Genomic DNA, 18,500 nt, shown 5'->3' on the forward strand with positions numbered 1-18,500 from the left:
CTCGTGACTGTGAGAGGGCTGGGCTTATTTTGCAGACCTTTCTCTGTGTCATACTGACACCATCTGGGACACATGAGCTATGTCAATGATGCGCGTTAAATACACATTTCTAATTCACTTTAATTCAATCATTCAGCTCATTTTTTGAACAACAAGCGCATATTCTTATTTTACTGATACAGTCATACAGACTCACAGTATCTCCAATTCTCGAAACCATATTCAGACAAATGCACAGACACATACGTTATTCGATGGTATCTCAACCGCTCACATAAGAACATGAGTTGTATCCATCGTAACAGCAGCTGCATTGTTTCAGCATCGTGGCCAGCGCACTCGTAACTGCATGAAATGGGTAACTGCAATCTGCTAATTTGTTTTCTTAGAGACAAAAACGCGTGCGGAAAATTGCGTGACAATGTAATAGCAAAACAAAATAGGTTCCACACCATGCAAAAGCTTGTTTAACATTGCTGAATAAAAACTACCATCAGAGACACTAAGTTGAAAGTAGCATAATCTTCAAAAGCTGCATAATCACGCCATAGCACCCCTTAGCGCATCAAATGACCGTAATAATGACATAAACTGTGATGGAAACTATGATTTGTAATGCTTACCTCTTCAGAAGCCCTCCCTCTGCGATCGGGTACAACTAGAGTATTCCCATTGCTGCTGGGAACTATAGTAGAACCGATACTCATTCTGGGTCCAACCAGCATGTATCTTTTATCTCCAGATCTGTACTGGATGCTGTGGCACAGCGTGCCGTCATAGTTTGTGTCTTGTAAATACTTTGATGAGTGATCTGTAGACTTTGAACATTGCATGGCAACTAGCACGATGATGCTTATAAGAAAGAGGGTTGAAACCGCAGCAAGGGTTATGATTAAGTAAAACGTGATTCCGTTTTCTTCGTCATCTTTTACAATACTGTTAATATCAGAGGCAGCAAAAGCCTCTTTAGGTTCGACAACTTTGATGATCACAGTCGCCGTGGCTGAGAGTGACACGTTTCCATTGTCTTTGACAAGTACAACGAGTTTATGTTCTGATTCGTCTGTTTCTGTGAATGAGCGAAGAGTTCTTATTTGTCCAGTGTAACGATCCAGACCAAACAGCGTGTGATCAGAAACTTCATGAAGAGAAAATAGTAGCCATCCGTTATATCCAATGTCTGCGTCATAGGCCCGTATTTTAGTCACCACATGCCCTGCGTGCGCATTACGAGGAATTTCTTCCACACCCTCGGCGGATCCGTTAGCACTGACTGGAGATAAGATCACGGGAGCATTGTCATTTTCATCTAGAACAAATACGTTCACAGTAATATTATTGCTAAGGACGGGAGTTCCGGAGTCCGTGGCAATCACGTGGAATTTGAACTTCTTAATAGTTTCAAAGTCAAAACTCTTCAGTGCATGGACACTTCCAGTTTCAGAGTTGATGTTAAGAAAAGATGACTGATCATTTTGTGTTCCTTCACCTCGGACAATATGATAGACAATTGCTGCATTTTCATTCAAATCTTTATCTGATGCACTAACAGATAAAATAGATGCTCCAGGTGAGTTGTTTTCTCGCAAATATAACTCAAGTGGATTCTCAGCAAACTCGGGTCTGTTATCATTCACATCTGAAACTTCTATAGTCAAAGTTTCTGTAGCTGAAAGAGGCGGTTGACCTAAATCTGTCGCTGTTATAGTAATATCATAGTGAGATTCAAGTTCACGATCTAACCTCTGCTTGATTACTAAAGAGTACATATTGTTCTGTACAGATGGTTTCAACTCAAAAGGCAAGTTTTCTGAAATATGACAATCCACTTTTCCATTGACGCCAGAGTCTTTGTCTGTTACACTAATAAGAGAAATGACCGTCCCGGGTTTTGAATCTTCCGAAACTAAGTTAGAGAGTGATGTCACCTCTATTTCCGGTTTATTATCGTTCAAGTCTACAATTGTGATGATAACCTTGCAGTCGCTATCCATAGAAGGTTGGCCTTTATCAGATGCCCTTATACTAAGTCTGTACATTGCATTTTCTTCGAAGTCTACTTTGCCTTTAACTCGTATCTCGCCTGTAACTTTATCTAGTTGAAACATATCTTGTATTTTATGTTTGACCACTCTGCCAAAGCTATATTCCACCTGCCCGTTTACACCATCGTCTAAATCTGTTGCATTGACAGTAGTGACAATAGTTCCATTAGTGGCATTCTCTTCCAGGGTGACTGAGTATGTCTCTTGACTGCAAACCGGGCGATTGTCATTTATATCTAAGACTGTAACAGTAATATTAAGAGTACCAGATTTAGGTGGATTTCCACCGTCTAGTGCAGTCAGTAATAATATGTGTTTGTCACTTTTCTCCCTGTCCAGAGTTTTTTTTAATACCAAATGTGGACTCTTATCCCCATAACCACTGTCACTTAACTCTAAATCGAAATTGTCGTTTGGATTTAATTTATAGTAACGCACCGAATTGATACCTACATCAAGATCCCGAGCTGTTTGCAGTTCAAAGCGTCTCCCTGTCATGGTATTTTCTGCCAGCTCTAAAAATTGCTCTTTTTCGTGGAAAGATGGGAAATTATCGTTCACATCTGTAATTTCAACTGCCACATAATGTATCTCTAGAGGGTTTTCTACCACTATTTTCAGGTTTATCGAACAAGCGCCACTGTCATCACATAGTTCCTCTCGGTCAACAGTATTGTCCACATATAATACGCCAGTGTTCTGATTTACCTGGAAAAGAGCGTCCTTGGAGCCAGAGACGATACGAAATCGTCTGTTCACCAAAGAACTGATATCCAGACCCAAATCACTAGCAACGTTGCCCACAACTGAGCCCGCTTTTGCTTCCTCTTGAATGGAGTATTTTATCTGTGCCGACACACGGTCTCTAAAACAGAGCAGCAACGAGAAATGCAACGCCATCCACCAGTAGTCCCATCTGCGCCTTTGTCCTATTTTCTCCATCGCCAACAGACAAAAATAATCCTTTTCAAACGGAATTTATGAACTAATTCACAAAGATGATGAAAGAAGATGTTCCGAATTCTGATGTATGTTGCTCAATAGTGTTTCACTCCTCATTTCATTGTTTTCACGATTCCCCCCAGCCAACACAACCCGCTCGTGTCCATCGTTTTGTGTCGAACGAAATACCCTGTATGCAATAGAAGGGGCAGGGCCAAATCTTGAAAGCAAATCTCCTATGGTGTAATACTGACACCGTGAGGTGTATAACTAGCTTTGTGTGCACAATGCTGTTGCAAGAAAGACTGCTTAGCTTGGTTTGATATTTACAAAATATATTTAGGGGACAAGGAAATCACGAGGCATCATCAATTGCATGAAGTCGTTACATGGTAGTAGACCTACTTGCATAATGCATAATGATGAAATATAGTTCTGCTGATGGCTATTCTTATGAATACAAATACCAACGTCACCACCTTCAGCCTCTCCTCACCATGAACTGCTCTCTAAACATTGCCCCCTCTCCTGGGCCAGGTAACTCCCCTTAAGTAGTAGTAAAACAGACTAACAAACAGGCAGTCCGATATGAAACGATATTACGCATGGCCATAATCATTCTAATTCATTCCATTTTCATTATTTTAATCAAGTGTGAGTGGACAACAGTACATTTCATAATGTTTGAACATGACTTACCTCTTCAGAGGTTCTTCTTCCACGATTGGGAACAACTAGCGTGTTGCCATTGCTACCTGGAACTATAGTAGATCCAATACTCATTCTTGGCCCAACCAACATGTACCGTTTATCTCCAGATCTGTACTGAATGCTGTGGCACAGGGTCCCGTCATAGTTTGTGTCTTGTAAATATTTTGAGGAATAGTCTGTTGATTTGGAGCACTGCATAGCTATCAGCACTGTTATACTGATGAGGAAAAGCGCAGAGACTGATCCCAATGTAATAATTAAATAAAAAGTCACGCTGCTTTCCTCCTCGTCATCCACTGCGTTTTTAACATCAGACGCTGCAAAAGCCTCTTTAGGCTCCACGACATTAACAATCACGGTGGCTGTGGCGGAAAGTGAAACATTCCCGTTGTCTTTTACTAAAAGAATAAGTTTATGTTGTGGCTCATCCGACTCCATAAATAACCGAAGGGTCCGAATCTGTCCAGTATAGCGGTCCAAACCAAACAGAGTATGATCTGTCACTTCCTGGACTGAAAACAGTAGCCAACCGTTGTATCCGATATCTGAGTCATAGGCGCGAATTTTAGTCACCAAATGTCCAGAGTTCACATTGCGCGGTATTTCCTCAATCCCCTCAGCTGACCCGTTCGCGCTGACTGGAGACAGGATCACAGGTGCGTTGTCGTTCTGATCTAGAATATAAACTTTGACCGTGACATTGCTGCTCAGCGATGGAGCGCCAGAATCCGTGGCGACTACTTGGAACTGGAATGTTTTCACTGTTTCGAAATCAAAACTTTTCAGTGCATGAATATGTCCATTTTCTGAATTAATATTCAGGAAAGAAGTCATATCAGTCTGCGTTCCGTTGCCCCGAACAATTTGGTATGTTATGGCAGAGTTTTCATTTAGGTCTTTGTCAGTGGCACTCACAGAGAATATTGAGGCTCCTGGTGCGTTGTTTTCCATTAGATAAAGTTCTAGAGGATTCTGAGAAAATTCTGGGTAGTTATCATTCACATCTGAAATCTCCACAGTCAATGATTTTAACGTGGACAGTGGCGGCTGACCAGCATCTGTGGCTGTTATTGTTATTTCATATGACGATGTGTGTTCTCTGTCTAATGTACTTTTGGTCACTAAAGAATACATGTTATCTTTGAAGGATGGTTTTAACTCAAAAGGCAAGCCATCGGACAGAGTGCACCTAACTTTACCATTTTCTGCAGAGTCTTTGTCCGAAACACTTATGAGAAATATAACAGTACCTGGTTTAGAATCTTCAGGAACTACGTTAGACAGTGATGTTACGTCTATCACTGGTTTATTGTCATTAACGTCAGTCACCTTTATGACAACCTTGCAGTTAGTTGTTTTAGGGGGTTGTCCTTTATCGGATGCTGTAACATCAGCCCTGTATATTTCCGTGTCCTCGAAATCCACACTACCCTTGATGGTGATTTCGCCCGTTTCTTTATCCAAGTCAAATGTGTCGTACACTTTTCTCTTGAGACTTTTTACAAAAGAATATACAACCTCGCCATTCAGACCTTCATCCATATCTGTCGCGTTGACTTTAAGTACTAGAGAGTTAACTGCAATATTTTCTGGTATGGTTACAGAATATGCGTCTTTATCGAATGCAGGTCTGTTATCGTTGTTATCTAACACTACTATAGTTATGTTCATGCTACCTGATCTCGGTGGATTTCCTCCGTCTACTGCAGTTAATATTAAATTATGTTTGGATTGATGCTCTCTATCCAGGGCAGTTCTCAACTTTAGAAATGGCATTTTCGCATCTTCTCCGTTGTCCCTTAGTTCAAGTTGAAAGTAATTAGTTTGACTCAGTTTATAAAAACGGATTGAATTTTGCCCATGATCAGGATCACGTGCCGGATGCAACTGAAAATCCTCGCCCGGAGCTGTCGATTCAGCTATCTCAAAATTCTGTTCTGACTCGGGGAACATAGGGGAGTGATCATTTACATCGGTTACCTCGACCTCTACATAATGAATTTCCAGAGGATTTTCAACAACAATTTTCAGATTAACGACGCAGCTCACACTGCCATCACACAGCTCTTCTCTGTCGATTTTCCTAAGCACGTATAAAGCTCCATTGTTTTGATTTACCTGGAAACGAGCGTCCTCGGATCCAGAGACTATACGAAACTGTCTCTCTGCCAATGTACTGACGTCGAGGCCCAAATCTTTAGCAACATTTCCAACAACGAAGCCGTCTTTTACTTCCTCTGGAATAGCGTACCTTATCTGCGCCAATGTATGCTGCCAGAAGCACAGCAACAATAAAAACCGCAAAGCAACGCACCAGTGTAGCCATCTGCGCCTTTGTCCTCGGTATTCCATCGTCAATGAAATTGTATATTCCAAAGATCAGCGTGAATCAGGCACCAGGTCTTCACAAATAATCAAACTCCAGCTTAAAGATCATTCCATATCAGCTATTTATGCCATGGTGATTTCAAGAAAACCATCGCAGCCTGCACATCCCTTCAAGAAGGACATACCCAGTTATTATGCCAAACAGAACAACGACCTTAATGCAAAGGAAGGGGAATGGCTTACACACTAAACCATTTCTTTGTATAATACTGACACCGTCTGGCGCAGACGATCATTGGTCTAACCACATATCAAGGGCTCTCTCTTTCAAACGCATACACGTATTCCCACGTCCTTTTGCTTTTCATAACTTTTATAAATGACTAGGGCTGTCTTTCAGATAGCTGTAAGGAAAATTGAAGAGGTCTATTCATAAAATCCAGGTAACATAAGTAATAATATTCAAACGTAGAAGTTTTTCAGCACCACGGACAGCTCCATACAATGACAGTAAATTATTTATGTCATTTAACTACTTCCTCATACACTGATTTTTTTTTTTAATCCCATGACGGAAAATAACGAGCTAAAGTTAAAAATTAGACCAGCCCTTACCTCACCAGATGCTCTCCTCCTGCGATCAGGTACAACCAGAGTATTTCCATTGCTGCCAGGAACTATCGTAGAACCGATACTCATTCTGGGCCCAACCAGCATGTAGCGTTTATCACCAGATCTGTACTGGATGCTGTGGCACAGAGTTCCATCATAGTTCGTATCTTGCAAGTACTTGGAGGAATAGTCTGTAGTTTTGGAGCACTGCATTATAATCAAGACTATGATACTAATGAGAAATAATGTTGATACTGATCCTAAAGTAATGATCAGGTAGAATGTAACGCTATTATCCTCGTCGTCTTTAATTACACTATTGACATCAGCTGCAAAAGCCTCTTTGGGCTCCACAACATTGATGAGAACTGTTGCTGTTGCAGAGAGTGACACGTTCCCATTGTCTTTCACAAGTATGACCAGTTTATGGCGCGAGTCATCTGTCTCTGTGAATGCACGGAGAGTTCTTATCTGTCCAGTGTAGCGGTCCAACCCAAAGAGTGTGTGATCACTGACTTCTTGAAATGAAAACAGCAGCCAGCCGTTGTATCCAACATCAGCATCGTAGGCCCTTACTTTAGTGACCAGGTAGCCTGCGTTCACGTTCCGCGGAATTTCCTCCACGACCTCTGCTGAACCGTTCGTGTTTACAGGTGATATGATAACAGGTGCGTTGTCATTTTGATCCAAGATGAAAACATGAACTGTGACATTACTACTGAGAGATGGTGTTCCTGAATCTGAGGCGCCCACCTGAAACTTGAACGTTTTGGCAGTTTCAAAGTCAAAGCTCTTTAGCGCATGTATGTTTCCATTCTCAGAATTAACGTTGAGGAAAGATGTCATATCATTTTGCATGCCTTCACCTCTGATTATATGATAAGAGACAACAGCATTTTCATTCAAGTCCTTGTCATAGGCGCTGACAGAAAATATAGATGCACCTGGAGAGTTGTTTTCCACTAAATAAAGTTCAAGAGGATTTTGAGAAAACTCCGGGCTGTTGTCATTGACATCGGAAACTTCTATATGCAGTGTTTTAACTATAGAAAGTGGTGGTTTGCCCAAATCCGTTGCAGTTAATGTGATATCATAGTTTGATATACGTTCCCTATCTAAGCGCTCCTTTGTTATTAGAGAATACATATTGTCTTGTACAGATGGTTTTAGTTCAAATGGCACACCGTCATCTAAGTTGCACAAAACTTTACCGTTCACTCCAGAATCTTTATCAGTGATGCTAATAAGGGAAATAACAGTTCCAGGCTTTGAATCTTCAGATACCCTGTTAGAGAGTGATGTCACTTCTACCTGAGGCTCATTGTCATTTATGTCTAAGATTTTTATAATAACCCTACAGTCCACTGTCATTGGAGGCTGGCCTTTATCAGAGGCCAAAATATCCAGTCTATAAACATCCATTTCTTCGAAATCAATTGCTCCTTTAACTTTAATTTCACCACTGTTGCCATCTAATTTAAAAGCCTCATACACTTTCTGGTTCAACTTCTTGCCAAGGGTATAGACCACTTCACCGTTTACGCCTTCATCCAAATCCGTCGCATTTACTGTAATTACAATAGTCCCAATGGGTACATTTTCTGGTAAATTAGTCGTGTAAACTTCCTGCTGAAACACAGGTCGGTTATCATTAATATCTAGAACTGTGACAGTTATGTTCATAGTCCCTGATCTGGAGGGGTTGCCTCCATCAACAGCGGTCAGGAGTAACGTATGTTTTCTCTGTTGTTCTCTGTCAAGTAATTTCCGTAAAATCAAAAAGGGAATTTTTTCGTCACCTCTATCTCGTATTTCTAGATCAAAGTTGTCATTATGGCTTAATTTGTAAGCTTTAACAGAATTTATTCCTGTGTCTGGATCACGAGCTGCGTCTAACTGGAAACGCGCTCCGGGAAGGGTGCTCTCAGCGATCTGAAGAAGCAGCTCTTTTTCTGGGAATTTCGGTGAATGGTCGTTGACATCCGTAATCTCAACTCCTACATGATGAATTTCTAAAGGATTTTCCACCACTATTTTCAGGTTGATCAAACATGCGGCGTTAACATCACACAGTTTCTCTCTGTCAATATTTTTGTGAACATATAGGGCGCCATTGTTCTGGTTTACCTGGAAAAGACTGTCCTCAGATCCAGATACTATGCGGAAACGCCTCCCAGTTAAGGTACTGACATCAAGACCCAAATCCTTGGCAATATTTCCAACAACGGACCCTTCTTTCACTTCCTCCGGAATAGAGTACCGTATTTGTGCAGAAGCCTGCTCGCCGAAAAGCAGGAGCAGAAAGGAAACGAAGGCAAACCAGCAGTATTCCCATCTGTGCCTTTGTCCGCGGTCTCCCATCATTACTGAGATGCCTCTGACGAACGTTCTACATCCAAATATCGTATTCGCACTTACAGTTTGCCTCTGGTCTCACGTTTACAGTGCACCATTTTCTTTAGATAACGATAAATCCCAGGGAGAAGCAGACTACTCGTAAGACGACAGACTGACGGTTCATCTCTCGGCGGTTCAGAACAATACCCAGCGCGTAATACATGGGGCAGGGCTGAATGTTAACACCGTTGCCTTGTGCAATAGTGACACCATCTGGTACAGGAAATCTTTATCAACAGTTACACAAGCCGCGCGTCCGCTCCCACATACACACACACAAAAACACACACGTGTTCAACATGCAAATACTGTAAAACGTAGTGTATGGACCCACAATAAATTGACAGGCGTATCCTCAGATTATGAAATTGCATGTAAGGACTAACCGTAGCTAAAACTCAAATTCCCGTTACATCACACACATACAAGTTTCTCTTTCTTGAGCGCACATTTACAAAGACGTAGCAGAATATGTAGGTCTATGAAAGTCTATGAAAAAGTAGACGAAGAGAGATAAACACATCTTCATCTCATACGATTTAAAAAACGTTTTTCATCTCGCAAGGAAAAATATGATCAGATAAAATGTCTAACACTTTAGTGAGAATGATGAGGTGCACCTACCACCAGAAGCAAAGTATGACTGTATTTTAACAGGTGTCACTGCTCCATCACGCATTTGCAAAAAAAACACTTTCATTCACATAATTCTAGCAGTGTATAAATGCGTAAAGACAACCATTTGTAAAAAGCATGGCCCCACGACAAGGAGCATCAACAGATCAAGGTATTAATGGTATCTGCCCTTACCTCCCCTGACGCTCTCCTCCTGCGATCAGGTACAACCAGAGTATTTCCATTGCTGCCGGGAACTATAGTAGATCCGATACTCATTCTGGGCCCAACCAGCATGTATCTTTTATCTCCAGATCTGTACTGGATGCTGTGGCACAGAGTTCCATCATAGTTTGTGTCTTGTAAGTACTTGGAGGAATAGTCCGTAGATTTAGAGCACTGCATTATAATCAAGACTATGATACTGATCAGAAATAGAGTTGACACCGATCCTAAAGTAATGATCAGGTAGAATGTAACGCTATTTTCCTCGTCATCTTTAATTACACTATTGACATCAGATGCCGCAAAAGCCTCTTTGGGCTCCACAACATTGATGAGAACTGTTGCTGTTGCAGAGAGTGACACGTTCCCATTGTCTTTCACAAATATGACCAGTTTATGGCGCGAGTCATCTGTCTCTGTGAATGCACGGAGAGTTCTTATCTGTCCAGTGTAGCGGTCCAACCCAAAGAGTGTGTGATCGCTGACTTCTTGAAATGAAAACAGCAGCCAGCCGTTGTATCCAACATCAGCATCGTAGGCCCTCACTTTAGTGACCAGATAGCCTGCGTTCACGTTCCGCGGAATTTCCTCCACGACCTCTGCGGAACCGTTCGTGTTTACAGGTGATATGATAACAGGTGCGTTGTCATTTTGATCCAAGATGAAAACATGAACTGTGACATTACTACTGAGAGATGGCGTTCCTGAGTCTGAAGCGCCCACCTGGAACTTGAACGTTTTGGCAGTTTCAAAGTCAAAGCTTTTTAGCGCATGTATGTTTCCATTCTCAGAATTAATATTGAGAAATGAGGTCATATCATTTTGCATGCCTTCACCTCTGATTATATGATAAGAGATAACAGCATTTTCATTCAAGTCCTTGTCATGAGCGCTGACAGAAAGTATAGATGCACCTGGAGAGTTGTTTTCCACTAAATAAAGTTCAATAGGATTTTGAGAAAACTCCGGACTGTTGTCATTCACATCTGAAACTTCTATATGCAGTGTTTTAACCGTAGAAAGTGGTGGTTTGCCCAAATCCGTTGCAGTTAATGTGATATCATAGTTTGATATACGTTCCCTATCTAAGCGCTCCTTTGTTATTAGAGAATACATATTGTCTTGTACAGACGGTTTTAGTTCAAATGGCACATCTTCATCTAAGTTGCACAAAACTTTACCGTTAACTCCGGAATCATTATCAGTGATGCTAATAAGGGAAATAACATTTCCAGGCTTTGAATCTTCAGACACCCTGTTAGAGAGTGATGTCACTTCTATCTGAGGCTCATTGTCATTTTTGTCTAAAATTTTTATAATAACGCTACAGTCGACTGTCATTGGAGGTTGACCTTTATCAGAAGCCAAAATATCTAATCTATATACATCAGTTGCTTCAAAATCAATAGGTCCTTTAACTTTAATTTCGCCACTGTTGCTGTCTAACTGGAATGCCTCATACACCCTCTGGTCCAATGTATTGCCAAGAGTATACACCACTTCTCCGTTTGCGCCTTCATCCAAATCTGTGGCATTTAATGTAATTACAATAGTCCCAGCAGGTACATTTTCTGGTAAATCGGTTGTGTAAACTTCCTGCTGAAACACAGGGCGGTTGTCATTATTATCTAGAACTGTGACGGTTACGTTCAGAGTCCCTGATCTGGAGGGGCTGCCTCCGTCGACAGCAGTCAGCAGTAACATATGTTTCCTCTGCTGCTCTCTGTCCAGTAATTTTCTTAAAACTAAAAAAGGAATTTTTTCATATCCCCTATCTCTTATTTCTAGGTCGAAGTGATCGTTGTGGCTTAATTTGTAAACCTTAACAGAATTTATTCCTGCGTCTGGATCACGAGCTGCATGCAACTGGAAACGTGCGCCGGGAAGGGTGCTCTCTGCAATCTCTAGAAACAGCCCTTTTTCTGGGAATTTCGGTGAATGATCATTCACATCCGTAATCTCAACTCCTACATAATGAATCTCCAACGGATTTTCCACTACTGTTTTCAGGTTGATCAAACATGCGGCGTTAATATCACACAGTTTTTCTCTATCGATATTTTTGTGAACATATAGGACGCCATTGTTCTGGTTTACCTGGAAAAGACTATCCTCGGATCCAGATACTATGCGGAAACGTCTCCCAGTTAAAGTACTGACATCAAGACCCAAATCCTTGGCAATATTTCCAACAACGGACCCTTCTTTCACTTCCTCCGGAATAGTGTACCGTATTTGTGCAGAAGTCTGCACGACGAAAAGCAGGAGCAGAAAGGAAACTAACGCAAACCAACAGTATTCCCATCTGTGCCTTTGTCCGTGGTCTCCCATCGTTACTGACGGCCTCCGATGAACGTTCTACAGCAAAATAGCGTATTTGCACACTTACAGTTTGCCTCTGGTCTTGTGTTTAAAGTATACCATGTTCAATAGATAACCATAAATACCACGGACAAGCAGACTACCCATTAGACGACAGACCCGACTGTACATCTCTCGGCGGTTCAGAACAATACCCAGCGCGTATGACGTGGGGCAGGGCTGAATGTTTACATCGTTGCCTTGTGCAATACTGACACCATCTGGTACAGGGAATCTATATCAAGAATCACACACTCGCACACACACCGCGCACGCACTCACACACATATTCAACATGCAAATACTGTAAAACACATGCGTAAAACTTAATATATGGACGCACGAAAGTGACCGCGGATATCCCGAGTACCAGGCTATGCAATTGTATTTAACAAGGCTTATTACCTAGCTAAAACCTCTCTTTCCGATTGGCAGAGAATAGCTTACTCCATTATGAACATCATAAGCATACACATCTCTCTCGGGTACACATTGACAGAGAGAGAGAATAGAATATGTAGGTCGATGTAAAATAGACGGAGAGAGACGAAAAACATTTTCCATCTCGCAAGGAAAGAATATGATTGAATCAAAGCGTCTAACACTATATTGAGACTGATTAGGTGCACCATATCACCAGAAGCAGAGTATGACTGGACATGCTGAACAGGTTTCACTGCCTTATCGTGCATTTGCAAAATAATACATTTCCATCACATAATTCTAACAATGTAGAATGTGCGTAAAGACAGGAATTTGTACAATTCATGACCCCAGGACAGTAAGTATCAACTCAGCACGGTATGAATGGGATCTGCCCTTACCTCTCCAGACGCTCTCCTCCTGCGATCAGGTACAACCAAAGTATTTCCATTGCTGCCGGGAACTATAGTAGAACCGATACTCATTCTGGGCCCAACCAGCATGTATCTTTTATCACCAGATCTGTACTGGATGCTGTGGCACAGAGTTCCATCATAGTTCGTGTCTTGTAAGTACTTGGAGGAATAGTCCGTAGATTTAGAGCACTGCATTATAATCAAGACTATGATACTGATCAGAAATAGAGTTGACACCGATCCTAAAGTAATGATCAGGTAGAATGTAACGCTATTTTCCTCGTCATCTTTAATTACACTATTGACATCAGATGCCGCAAAAGCCTCTTTGGGCTCCACAACATTGATGAGAACTGTTGCTGTTGCAGAGAGTGACACGTTCCCATTGTCTTTCACAAGCATGACCAGTTTATGGCGCGAGTCATCTGTCTCTGTGAATGCACGGAGAGTTCTTATCTGTCCAGTGTAGCGGTCCAACCCAAAGAGTGTGTGATCACTGACTTCTTGAAATGAAAACAGCAGCCAGCCGTTGTATCCAACATCAGCATCATAGGCCCTCACTTTTGTGACCAGATAGCCTGCGTTCACGTTCCGCGGAATTTCCTCCACGGCCTCTGCTGAACCGTTCGTGTTTACAGGTGATATGATAACAGGTGCGTTGTCATTTTGATCCAAGATAAAAACATGAACTGTGACATTACTACTGAGAGATGGTGTTCCTGAGTCTGAAGCGCCCACCTGGAACTTGAACGTTTTGGCAGTTTCAAAGTCAAAGCTCTTTAGCGCATGTATGTTTCCATTCTCAGAATTAATATTGAGGAAAGATGTCATATCATTTTGCATGCCTTCGCCTCTGATTATATGATACGAGATAACAGCATTTTCATTCAAGTCTTTGTCATGGGCGCTGACAGAAAATATAGATGCACCTGGAGAGTTGTTTTCCACTAAATAAAGTTCAAGAGGATTCTGACAAAATTCCGGGCTGTTGTCATTCACATCTGAAACGTCTATGTGTAGTGTTTTAACAGTAGAAAGTGGTGGTTGGCCCGAATCCGTTGCCGTCAATTTGATATCGTAGTTTGATATACTTTCCCTGTCTAAGCGCTCTTTTGTTATTAGAGAATACATATTGTCTTGTACAGATGGTTTCAGTTCAAATGGCGCACTGTCATCTAAGCTGCACAAAACTTTACCGTTAACTCCGGAATCTTTATCAGTGATACTAATAAGGGAAATGACAGTTCCTGGTTTTGAATCTTCGGATACCCTGTTAGAGAGTGATGTCACTTCTATCTGAGGCTCATTATCATTTATGTCTAATATTTTTATAATAACCCTACAGTCGACTGTCATTGGAGGCTGGCCTTTATCAGAGGCCAAAATGTCCAGTCTATAAACATCAGTTTCTTCAAAATCAATCGCTCCTTTAACTTTAATTTCACCACTGTTGCCATCTAATTGAAAAGCCTCATACACTTTCTGGTTCAACTTCTTGCCAAGAGTATACACCACTTCACCGTTTACGCCTTCATCCAAATCCGTCGCATTTACTGTGATTACAATAGTCCCAATGGGTACATTTTCTGGTAAATTAGTCGTGTAAACTTCCTGCTGAAACACAGGTCGGTTGTCATTATTATCTAGAACGGTTATCGTGATGTTCATAATTCCTGATCTGGAGGGGCTGCCTCCGTCAACAGCGGTCAGGAGTAACGTATGTTTTCTCTGCTGCTCTCTGTCAAGTAATTTCCGTAAAATCAAAAAGGGGATTTTTTCGTCACCTCTATCTCGTATTTCTAAATCGAAGTGGTCATTATGGCTTAATTTGTAAGCTTTAACTGAATTTATTCCTGCGTCTGGATCGCGAGCTGCGTCTAACTGGAAACGCGCTACCGGAAGGGTGCTCTCAGCGATCTCAAGAAGCAGCTCTTTTTCTGGGAATTTCGGTGAATGGTCGTTGACATCCGTAATCTCAACTCCTACATGATGAATTTCTAAAGGATTTTCCACCACTATTTTCAGGTTGATCAAACATGCGGCGTTAACATCACACAGTTTTTCTCTGTCGATATGTTTGTGAACATTTAGGACGCCATTGTTCTGGTTTACCTGGAAAAGACTGTCCTCAGATCCAGATACTATGCGGAAACGCCTCCCAGTTAAGGTATTAACATCAAGACCCAAATCCTTGGCAATATTTCCAACAACGGACCCTTCTTTCACTTCCTCCGGAATAGAGTAGCGTATTTGTGCAGAAGCCTGCTCGCCGAAAAGCAGGAGCCAAGGCAACAAAACGAAGGCAAACCAGCAGTATTCCCATCTGTGCCTTTGTCCGCGGTCTCCCATCGTTACTGAGGTGGCTCTGATGAACGTTCTACATCAAAATAGTATATTATGCACTTATAGTTTGCAATTGGGCTCACTTTTAAAGTACATCATATTCATTAGATAAGCGATAAATCCAACGGAGAAGCAGGTTTCCCATTAGAGGACAGACCGACTGTTCCTCTCTCTACGGTTTAGACAACAATACCCAGCGCGTATGATATGGGGCAGGGCTGAAAGATTACTCGCTTGCCTTGTGCAATACTGACACCATCTGGTGCAGGGAAACTTCATCTAGAGGCGCACACATGCACCAACCTGATCTCACAGAGCACACACCGCGCCCGCGTACACACACTCTTCTTCAACATGCAAATACTGTGTTAAACTGAATGTTTGGAGACAGAGAGAGAGAGCATATTCACCAAGAGAGAACAGAACATGTCGGTCTATGAAAAATAGACGAAGAGGGAGGACAAAAAACGTTTTTCTATCTCGCTAAAAAATATGATGTTATCAAAAATGACTCTGTAATGAGGATAATCAGGTGCACCACACCATACCACCAGAAACAGTATGACCAGACATGCTTAACAAGTATCACTGCTCCATCATGCATTTGCAAAAATCACACTTTCCATCACGGTTGCAATTCTGACAGTCTATGAATGCGCAAAGACAGAGTAAGGTATGAATTAGACCAGCCCCTTACCTCACAAGAAGCTCTACTCCTTCGATCAGGTACAACCAGAGTATTTCCATTGCTGCCAGGAACTATAGTAGAACCGATACTCATTCTGGGCCCAACCAGCATGTATCTTTTATCACCAGATCTGTACTGGATGCTGTGGCAGAGAGTTCCATCATAGTTCGTGTCTTGTAAGTACTTGGAGGAATAGTCTGTAGTTTTGGAGCACTGCATAGCTATCAGTATGACTATGCTGATTATGAAAAGCACTGAAACAGATCCCAGAGTGATGATCAAGTAAAACGTAACGTTGTCTTCTTCGTCTTTAACAACACTTGTCAAATCAGACGCTGCAAAAGCTTCTTTCGGTTCCACGACTTTAATTACAACTGTGGCAGTTGCTGAAAGAGAAACATTTCCGTTGTCTTTTACAACAATGATTAATTTGTGTTCGGCCTCGTCTGTTTCTGTGAATACACGGAGAGTCCTTATCTGTCCCGTATAACGATCCAAACCGAATAAAGTGTGATCCGTAACTTCATGAAGAGAAAATAATAACCAGCCATTATATCCCGTATCAGCGTCATATGCCCTCACTTTGGTAACTAAATGTCCTGCGTTCACATTACGTGGAATCTCCTCCACACCCTCAGCAGATCCGTTTGAACTGACTGGGGACAAGATAACGGGAGGATTGTCGTTCTGATCCAGAATATACACTTTTACTGTGGCGTTGCAGGTGAGGGGTGGAGTCCCAGAGTCAGTGGCTAGCACGTGAAATTGGAATATTTTCACTGTTTCATAGTCGAAACTTTTGAGTGCATGTATGTGGCCGTTATCAGGGTTAATATTGAGAAAAGAAGCCATGTCGGTCTGTGCTCCGTCTCCTCTGAGAATATGATACCTGATTTCTGCATTTTCATTCAAATCTTTATCAAATGCGCTTACTGAAAATATAGACGCACCAGCTGGATTATTTTCGACTAAATACAATTCAAAGGGATTTTGAGGAAATTCTGGACTGTTATCATTTACGTCTGATATGCCAAAGCTTAATGTTTTAAATGCAGACAAAGGTGGCTGACCAAAGTCTGTGGCTGTTATTGTGATGTCGTAATGAGATTGGCTTTCTCGATCTAAACGTGCCTTTGTCACAAGTGAATACATGTTATCTTGGATTGAGGGCTTCAGTTCGAATGGTACATTTTCTGATATTTTACATTGCACTTTGCCGTTTAGACCAGAATCTGCATCCGTCACGCTAATCAGAGATATGACTGTGCCAGGCTTACTGTCCTCAGAAACCACGTTGGACAAAGATGTGACCTCGATGTCAGGTTGGTTGTCATTTATATCTTGAATTTTTATGACCACTCTACAGTCAGAAGTTGTAGGTGGCTGGCCATTATCAGAGGCCTGAACGTCCAACTTGTAAACCGCATTTTTCTCAAAATCCACTCCACCTTTGACTAGAATGTCCCCAGTGGCACTGTCTAAACTGAAAATGTCAAACACTTTTGAGTTTAGGTGACTTACAAATGAGTATATGACATCACCATTTGGGCCTTCATCTAAGTCGGTTGCAAATACTTTTATTACAGTTGTTCCTACCTCTACATTTTCGTGTAATGTAGCAGAATACACATCCTGGCTGAAAGCAGGGCGGTTGTCGTTAATATCTAATACAGAAATCGTTATGTTGAGATTTCCTGATCTTGGTGGACTACCTCCATCGGTAGCAGTCAATATTAAAGTGTGTTCAGCTTTGCGCTCCCTATCGAGAGGTTTCTGTAGTATCAGGAAAGGGAGTTTATCATCTCCCCTATCTCTTATTTCTAAATCAAAGTGTTCATTTTGACTTAATTTATACAAACGGACGCCATGTGTCGCTAAATCAGGATCGTGCGCTGTTTGGAGTTGAAATCGAGCTCCTGGTTGCGTGTTCTCCGCTATTTCTAACCGGTTTTCGTTATCAGTGAAAGTGGGCGAATGGTCATTTACATCAGTTATTTCAATAGCAACGTAATGTATCTCTAAAGGATTTTCAACAGCAATTTTCAGGTTTATCACACAGGCTTCATTGCCATTACATAGCATTTCTCTGTCAATTTTCTTCTCAACATACAACACGCCATTGTTCTGGTTAACCTCGAAAAGAGCTTCCTTAGATCCAGAAACCACTCTAAACCGTCGCTCCACCAGAGTACTCACATCGAGACCGAAATCCTTAGCAATGTTTCCGACAATAGTTCCCTCTTTTGCCTCCTCTGGAACGGAATACCTTATTTGTGCAGAAATCCGCTCTCCGAAAGACAGCAGCGAGACACATAAAGCAATCCGCCACAACTGCCCTCTGTGTCTTTGTCCTGCGTCTGTCATCGCAAAAAATCCTCGCTGAACTCCCAGTTA

The 18,500-nt window shown here is 41.7% G+C and overlaps 6 protein-coding genes across 6 annotated transcripts; all 6 read right to left on the reverse strand.

The window, feature by feature from the left end:
* Nucleotides 1–48: 48 nt before the first annotated feature.
* LOC143132924 (protocadherin alpha-8-like) lies at nucleotides 49–2,987 on the reverse strand. Its single transcript, XM_076292749.1, has 2 exons — nucleotides 624–2,987; nucleotides 49–63 (listed from the first exon to the last, which is right to left on the reverse strand). Exons 1-2 carry the CDS (start codon nucleotides 2,985–2,987, stop codon nucleotides 49–51), a joined length of 2,379 nt encoding a protein of 792 aa, XP_076148864.1.
* Nucleotides 2,988–3,662: 675 nt separating this feature from the next.
* LOC143132925 (protocadherin alpha-7-like) lies at nucleotides 3,663–6,050 on the reverse strand. Its single transcript, XM_076292751.1, has one exon. The coding sequence runs from the start codon at nucleotides 6,048–6,050 to the stop codon at nucleotides 3,663–3,665; it is 2,388 nt and encodes a 795-aa protein (XP_076148866.1).
* Nucleotides 6,051–6,409: 359 nt separating this feature from the next.
* On the reverse strand, nucleotides 6,410–9,198 carry LOC143132926 (protocadherin alpha-3-like). Its single transcript, XM_076292752.1, has 3 exons — nucleotides 9,149–9,198; nucleotides 6,642–9,027; nucleotides 6,410–6,430 (listed from the first exon to the last, which is right to left on the reverse strand). Exons 1-3 carry the CDS (start codon nucleotides 9,196–9,198, stop codon nucleotides 6,410–6,412), a joined length of 2,457 nt encoding a protein of 818 aa, XP_076148867.1.
* Nucleotides 9,199–9,809: 611 nt separating this feature from the next.
* Nucleotides 9,810–12,206, reverse strand: LOC143132927 (protocadherin alpha-8-like). The gene has a single exon (XM_076292753.1). The coding sequence runs from the start codon at nucleotides 12,204–12,206 to the stop codon at nucleotides 9,810–9,812; it is 2,397 nt and encodes a 798-aa protein (XP_076148868.1).
* An 818-nt stretch (nucleotides 12,207–13,024) lies between these two features.
* On the reverse strand, nucleotides 13,025–15,424 carry LOC143132928 (protocadherin alpha-7-like). The gene has a single exon (XM_076292754.1). It carries the CDS (start codon nucleotides 15,422–15,424, stop codon nucleotides 13,025–13,027), a length of 2,400 nt encoding a protein of 799 aa, XP_076148869.1.
* Nucleotides 15,425–15,697: 273 nt separating this feature from the next.
* LOC143132929 (protocadherin alpha-8-like) lies at nucleotides 15,698–18,470 on the reverse strand. Its single transcript, XM_076292755.1, has 2 exons — nucleotides 16,116–18,470; nucleotides 15,698–15,721 (listed from the first exon to the last, which is right to left on the reverse strand). The coding sequence occupies exons 1-2, from the start codon at nucleotides 18,468–18,470 to the stop codon at nucleotides 15,698–15,700; spliced, it is 2,379 nt and encodes a 792-aa protein (XP_076148870.1).
* Nucleotides 18,471–18,500: the final 30 nt, after the last annotated feature.

The sequence above is a fragment of the Alosa pseudoharengus genome, unplaced genomic scaffold (genome assembly GCF_046254945.1).
Source record: "Alosa pseudoharengus isolate Yale_2024_CS ecotype anadromous, Long Island Sound unplaced genomic scaffold, YU_APseudo_1.1 YU_APseudo_1.1_scf_19, whole genome shotgun sequence".
In the NCBI taxonomy this organism is placed as follows: Eukaryota; Metazoa; Chordata; class Actinopteri; order Clupeiformes; family Clupeidae; genus Alosa; species Alosa pseudoharengus.

Excerpts from the sequence above, each read along its gene's own strand:
- LOC143132925 (XM_076292751.1), bottom strand. The coding sequence starts at position 6,050 with ATGGAATACCGAGGACAAAGGCGCAGATGGCTACACTGGTGCGTTGCT.
- LOC143132924 (XM_076292749.1), bottom strand. The coding sequence starts at position 2,987 with ATGGAGAAAATAGGACAAAGGCGCAGATGGGACTACTGGTGGATGGCG.
- LOC143132928 (XM_076292754.1), bottom strand. The coding sequence starts at position 15,424 with ATGGGAGACCGCGGACAAAGGCACAGATGGGAATACTGCTGGTTTGCC.
- LOC143132929 (XM_076292755.1), bottom strand. The coding sequence starts at position 18,470 with ATGACAGACGCAGGACAAAGACACAGAGGGCAGTTGTGGCGGATTGCT. Across the intron at positions 15,722-16,115 it reads GGAGTAGAGCTTCTTGTGAG|GTTGGTGCATGTGTGCGCCT; the intron begins GTAAGGGGCTGG and ends CTGTGAGATCAG.
- LOC143132926 (XM_076292752.1), bottom strand. The coding sequence starts at position 9,198 with ATGTATTACGCGCTGGGTATTGTTCTGAACCGCCGAGAGATGAACCGT. Across the intron at positions 9,028-9,148 it reads CGCCGAGAGATGAACCGTCA|AACGTTCGTCAGAGGCATCT; the intron begins GTCTGTCGTCTT and ends ATTTGGATGTAG. Across the intron at positions 6,431-6,641 it reads GGAGGAGAGCATCTGGTGAG|CTATCTGAAAGACAGCCCTA; the intron begins GTAAGGGCTGGT and ends TTTTCCTTACAG.
- LOC143132927 (XM_076292753.1), bottom strand. The coding sequence starts at position 12,206 with ATGGGAGACCACGGACAAAGGCACAGATGGGAATACTGTTGGTTTGCG.